The sequence below is a fragment of the Natrix helvetica genome (genome assembly GCF_964273705.1).
Source record: "Natrix helvetica genome assembly, chromosome: 4".
NCBI lineage: Eukaryota > Metazoa > Chordata > Lepidosauria > Squamata > Natricidae > Natrix > Natrix helvetica.
Genome location: NC_138550.1, coordinates 98,000,932 through 98,007,511, shown reverse-complemented (window position 1 = coordinate 98,007,511; position 6,580 = coordinate 98,000,932). Strand labels below are relative to the sequence as shown.

At 38.5% G+C, this 6,580-nt stretch overlaps 1 protein-coding gene across 1 annotated transcript in view; it reads right to left on the bottom strand.

The window, feature by feature from the left end:
• Positions 1 to 6,580, bottom strand: part of BMP6 (bone morphogenetic protein 6) — a 100,238-nt gene that overhangs the window by 3,127 nt on the left and 90,531 nt on the right. Inside the window, exons 4-6 of the mRNA XM_081952535.1 lie at positions 5,964 to 6,161; positions 2,260 to 2,336; positions 170 to 280 (exon numbers count right to left, since the gene is read on the bottom strand). Of these exons, the coding sequence (XP_081808661.1) occupies positions 170 to 280; positions 2,260 to 2,336; positions 5,964 to 6,161 (386 nt within the window). The remainder of the gene's footprint in view (positions 1 to 169; positions 281 to 2,259; positions 2,337 to 5,963; positions 6,162 to 6,580) is intronic.

Here is a 6,580-nt window from a genome sequence, read left to right as displayed (position 1 = left end):
TTTATGAACGCCAAAATTATCTTCCTATTTCCATGTAAGTTTAAGTCTCAGCCAAGTCTCAGTCCAGACATGCTGGAGAAATCAGTTATGCAACAACTTCAGGAGGAAACACACAAGTTTAAATCCTTCAAAATAATTAGTTGTAATATATATATACATATATACTCACCAAAGTTTGCACAATGGCATGATTTGTGGCATTCATATGAGCATTGAGAGGGAAAGAGCATTCTCCATCACAGTAGTTTGCTGCATAACCCTTTGGTGCAATTATCCAATCCTTAACACGAATATAATATGGGTTAGAACAGGTTAATTAATACATATAACAGGAACACTGAAATCAGTGTTTATGAATTTGCAGGATGTTATAAATTTGTTTACTATGCCTTGAATTTTAGACAATATAACCAAATAATTTATATTGTATAAGGCTGTTGTCTTTGTGTAATATAAAAGACCAATGTGATAGTAAACCATTCTTTATAACATCCTGCAAATTCATAGAGAAACACTTATTTCAGGAAAATCTTTACTGTTGCTTCTAATACTGACTTTCATGCATGACTCTGCCTCCCATCCTCCCAAGGTCAGTAAAATGAGGACCCAGATTGTTGGGGACAATATGCGGACTCTAAACCCCTTAGAGAGGGCTCTAAAGCACTGTGAAATGGTATATAAGTCTAAGCACTATTAAATCAATGCTGAATCGTCTCTACCAATCCTATGAAGAGTATACTCATACACAGATAATCCCCATTTAGCAACCAGAAATGGAACCAGTAACTTGGTTGTTAAGCAAAGTCGCCACTAAGTGAAATAGCAACTGGCTTATGATCTTACTTAGCTTTCCTTTGCTTTACAGACCTGCAAATATCATAAATGTCAAAATTGGTTACTAAGTTATGGACATGGTGAATGTCTATAGCACGGATGCACAGATTCTGTCACTTCAGCTTTGTGTGCCATGTCAAAGTGGGCAAGGGTAGAGTGTTCTGCAAGGGGGTTTCAGGATTTTTAAGGCATTAAATAAACGATCAAAAGAGTTTCTGCTTGGAGTTAGGTTGCAAGTGATTTCAACCCCTCCAAGCTTTAAGTCCTTATTGTAAACTTGCATGCCCAGTATATGCAAATAAAAAAACACCACATTTTGGTTCTACCCACCTACTGTGAGTGTTTAGAAGCTACAAGAGGGGTCCTCACATTTCTTGCACCCCTGATGTCTAATGGAGAGTGCATTTGTTTCCAAAACTCTATAATGCATGTACACTAACCTTCACTATGCAGTAGTGAATGGAGTACAAGCTACATTTTTAAATGGAAGCTTCTACAGCTAGAAACAGAGGCTTCCTTGCCTAGAACCATTTTACTACACACTACTGCATGCACCAGCAAGGCAAGAGTCAATTACAGAAAGACAATTTAATCCAAAAGGAAGGAAGCCATTTTAGTAAGATCTATGCAAGACTTTAGACACTTGGAACCAGGGGTGGGTTCCTACCAGTTCTAACCTCTTCTATAGAAGAGGTTCCACAAATCTACAGTGCCGTTTAGAACCGGTTCCAGCTCCCTCCCCCCGCCCGTCCGCACATCATGAAGATGAAGAGCGAGAGGAGGAATTCTGGGAGTTGAAGTCCACAAGTCTTAAAGCTGTCAAGTTTGAACATCCCTGGGTTTTTTTTTCTAATGCTGGGGTTTCAGAGCCAACATTTTGGTTGCTAAGCAAGAGCGTTGTTAAGTGAGTTTCACCACATTTTACAAGTTGGCCACGCCCACCCAGTCACATGGCCAGCAAGCCACTCCCACAAAGCAGGCCATACCTACAGAAGAGGTTCTAAAAATTTTGAAACCCACCACTGCTTGGAACCTACATTCAGAGGGCTTTACAAGCAAATGGACAACTTATAATAATTTTTAAAATTTAAAAGCTGACAAACCAAATGACAGTTTTGCTGACCCTGATCCAAAATCCATCAGGAATGGAGAGGACTATATTATAAGTAAACAAAATAGTATTAGATATGTTCTAGAAAACACTTGAAAAAGCATTTTATTACAGCCTATAACTAAAATTTGATCTTCAATCCAAGTGAGATCTATGACAAATATATCATTAAGCAAGATATTCAATAAAAATTTCCTTTCTCCCTGCATGTACTTCTGTAGAACTCACACAAATCTAAACTGCTAAAAAGAAAACCAGCATCAATAACCCAGATAGTATTTTAAGGCCACATTTAAGACAGAAACATCACATACCTGCCATCCCAAGTCTTGGAAGCTAACATAAAGTTCATGTTTTCTGCAAGCTGTTTTTAGGTCGCTGCTGTTGTAATCTGTTAGGAGGTATTTTTAAAAAAGCTGTTGGAAATTGTAAGTGTAAGTTGATGGAAGACGCTATAGTTCTTAAAGCAAGGGTGGGCAATTTTTAATAGGCAAAGGTGCAGATAGCACATGGAAGACAAAAACCATAAAAAGCTACTACATACATGGGGCATTGCCAAACATAATTTTCTTGCAGGAATAAACATTGTTTTTAACTCTGAAAGCAGTTTTAAAAACCACAGCCTTAGCATTGATCAGTTTCCTCAGGATGTAGTACAGGTAATCCTCGACTTACAACCAAAATTGAGCCCAAAATTTATGTTGCTAAGCTAGACATTTGTTAAGTTGTTTTGCCTCATTTTATGACCTTTCTTGCCACAGTTGTTGAATCACTGCAGTGTTTAGTGAGTAACATGGTTGTTAAATGAATCTGGCTTCCCTTTTGACTTTGTTTGTCAGAAGGTTGCAAAAAGTGATCACATGATCCTGTGACACTATAACCGTCATAAATATGAGTCACTTGCCAATTGTCTGGATGTTGATCATATGACTATAGGGATGCTGCAATGGTTGTAAGTGTGGAAAATTATCAGGTCACTTTTTCAGTGATGGGCCACTAAATGAACAGTTGTAAATCGAGGCCTACCTGTACAGAGCTGACTTTCAGCAAAAGCGCAAAATTAAGCAGCATAGTAGAGAGGCTGCTTGAATCGCAGACTATTCACACCTGCTTTAAAACACCTTAAATTTTGCAGGCTGCTAATTGCAATTATCTGAAAGCACAACTTCAGCACCTGACAGGACCTGTTTTGGATTTTGAAAATCCAAAATAATTTTTTAATTCCTGGGCTACCGTGCAGAAGATTAAAATTATTTCAAGAAATACTATCCTGTTTCCCCGAAAATAACCTCCCCCCCAAAAAAATAAGCCCTCCCCAAAAATATTGCAACACAGCAGCAGCCATGAGGTGACCACAATTGCTGCCTCCTGCACCTCAAAGATCATAAGACTTCCCCGAAAATAAGGCCAAGTGCTTATTTCGGGAGTCAAAAGAAAATAAGACCGTGTCTTATTTGGGTGGAAACAAATAAGGGTTTGGGTTATTTTTTGTAAACTAAGGTGTTTAGTACCGTTAGATGTATGCAAAGGTGTTCTTATTAGCAATCATTTGGAAAACCCAGAGATAATAGGTCATCAGAGCGATATTGATGTGTTATGATAAGCGGTGCCTTTTTTCTTGCCCTATCCTGTACTCCCATCAGCTTTGCTCTTCTACTATTCTACCTGGATGAAAGGGCCGATTTGCTTTCCATCACTGAGTTCTGGTAGGTGACTTGGTGATACCCGACGTCCCTCAGATCAATCCTCGTAAATAATCGACATAGCACCAACAGAGGTTAAAAGAGAGAAGCTTTTATCATCTATCATAAATCGGCCTCTCCAAAGATTGGAGTTTTCATTGTAGGATGAAAACTGGGTACAAGTAGTCCTCAACAGTTTGTTTAATGACCGTTCGAAGTTACAACGGCATTGAACAACGTGACTTATGACCATTGTTCACGCTTATGACTGTTGCAGCCGCCCCACAGTCACATGTTTGACAACTGTCTCATATTTATGACAATTGCAGTGTCCTGGGGTCATGCGATCACCTTTTGCAACTTCTGACAAGACAATGGGGAAACCAGATTCACTTAACAACTGTTACTAACTTAAAAACTGCAGTGATTCACTTAACAACTATGGCAGGAAAGGTCATAAAATGAGGCAAAATTCACTTACTAAATGTCTCACTTAGCAACAAACATTTTGGGCTTAACAGTGGTCATAGGTTGAGAAGTACCTATATTCTATTATCATTAAAAATCAGGGGCCTACTTGTACCTTTTCAAACTAATCAATTTTATTAAAAGGCATGAGCTTTTGTAAATTACACTCCCTTCTAAATCGGTCCCTGATTTCCTCTACCATTAGGAAATTAAGGTGTTTAGGAGTATTTCTGCTTAGAGTTGAGTTACAGACAATTGAACTTGTTAGTGTTTTGCTGTCCAAATATCTTCCCTGTTTGTTTTATCCCAGAAAGTGTTTCCGTTAGCTCAGGCAAGTGGTTTATGGAGACAGCAAGATAATTTAAGGAAGAGAGCTTATTACTTTATTGACTACAGCAAAGCCTTTGTGTGGATCAGAACAGAATGTGGAATGCATTAAAGCTAATACATTTGCCGGAAAGCTTGATTATTGTTGTGAGGAATTTTTAAAATGAACAAAAAGCTATTGTAAGACATGAATGTGGGAGCAACAAAGTGGTCCTGAATGGGGAAAGAAGTAAGACAAAGATATTTTGTCTCCATAACTTTTAATATTGGCACAGGTGACGGCTAAAATCAAAACTGGAGACTGAAACACTGACGATTTGAGATATATAGCTGACATTAATTCTTTAACTGAATGTTAAGAAACTTGGCCTCATTATGAAAGTAAAAAAATGAAAAATCTGGGATTATGTGAAATATTGCGATGACACAGATAATGCCATCATGCTTTATGAATTCTGAGTCGACCAGGAAAATATGAAGATGATATTTTATTTTGTTGGGCTAATAGAGAAAATGCTGGATGAAAAAAGGATTAATACACTAGCATCAGAAAATTATATAAATTCATGAAGAAAAAGGATATGTAACAACAAAGATCACAACAGCCATGGTAATTTTTTCCTCAGCAGTTAAGATATGAATATGAAAAATGATCATTCATTAAGACCAGGAGAAATAAATTTGACTTCTCCATTTAAGGATTTTGAGTCAATTAAGATTACCATAAACTACCATAAACTAAGGTCTGAGACAGTTTGAGAAGTCAGCACTTGCAGGTAAAATCAATGGCAGGACTGAATGGAAGATATATAACAAACAATAACTCTGGAAGAAAATAACCCAGTTTCTAAGTAAGATTTAATATACATTTCTTTAAAAGTGCACACAATTATCTATTTCTTTAAAAAAAAACACCAATATAATGTAATAGTGAAGGTGCTTTTTTGCTCGTTTTTTGCCCTCCCTGGCCTTCAGGAGCACTCTGCAGAACTCCCAAACTCTCTGCATGCCCCATGTTTTGTGAAAAAGGGGCATGCAGAGAGTTTGAGAAGCCTGCAAAGTGCTCCAGGGGGCCAAGGAGGGCAAAAATGTGACACGTGGGGAGTTTGGGAGGCAAAAAACGGGCCTGTTTTTTGCAAAAATGGGACGTGCAGAGGGTGTGGGAGGCCTGTAGAGAGCTCCTGGGGGCTGGGGAGGACAAAAAAAGAGCAAAAAAGGCCTGTTTTTTTGCAAAAAAGAGGGGGGCGTGCAGAGGGTGTGGGAGGCCTGCAGAGTGCTCCTGGCGGCATGGGAGGGCATGAACGACCCCATTTTTGTGAAAAACGGGCCCATTTTTTGCTCATTTTTGCCCTCTTCAGCCCCCAGGAGCACTTTGCAGACCTCCAAAACCCTCTGCGCCTCCATTTTTGTGAAAAACGGGATGCGCGGGGTGGGGTTTCAGGAGGCCAAAAGATGTATTCAGTGTATAAGACGCACCCAGATTTTCACCCTCTTTTTGGGTATGTCTTATACTCCGAAAAATACGGTATGTAAGAGGTTACCTGTGATACTGGATGTCCTGGAAACATCTTGTGGTTGTGTGGAGCGGTTTCTGCTCTGGTCCCTGCGTCTGCTGGGTGCTGACCTAACAGTCCGAACATGAACTTCACTCACTTTAAAAAAAGCCACCATGAAAGGCTGTTTATCATAAGGGCCATCTCGACCTATTAGTCCTGCTTCTCTAGGGTTTATGCTGAGACCTATAAATTAAACCAAAAAAGGTAGTATGTCATATAAAGAGCACAGTGTTTCTGAATAGCTCTTTTGAGTCATGCAGATGTTTTCATACATGCAACATCTTACTGACCCTCCTTAATTTTCCCCTGCTTGTTCTTCCTATTCAATAGCTGTTATCATTTATTTATTTAAAATTATAATATGAACATGACAGTTGAATCAAATTTCTTTTTTATTTCTCACAATTCTTTGTCTTGCAAAATGTTTCCTGTATTATTTTTTAAAATCTTGTTAACGCATAATGGGAATCAATTAAATCACCTAGTAATTGCATCATAAGCCTGGATATGTTGGATTTGCAAAGGTGGCAATCAATAAACCACATTTCAAAAACATGAATAGCTCAATTGACATAGCAGAACTAAGAACAAAACCAACTAAG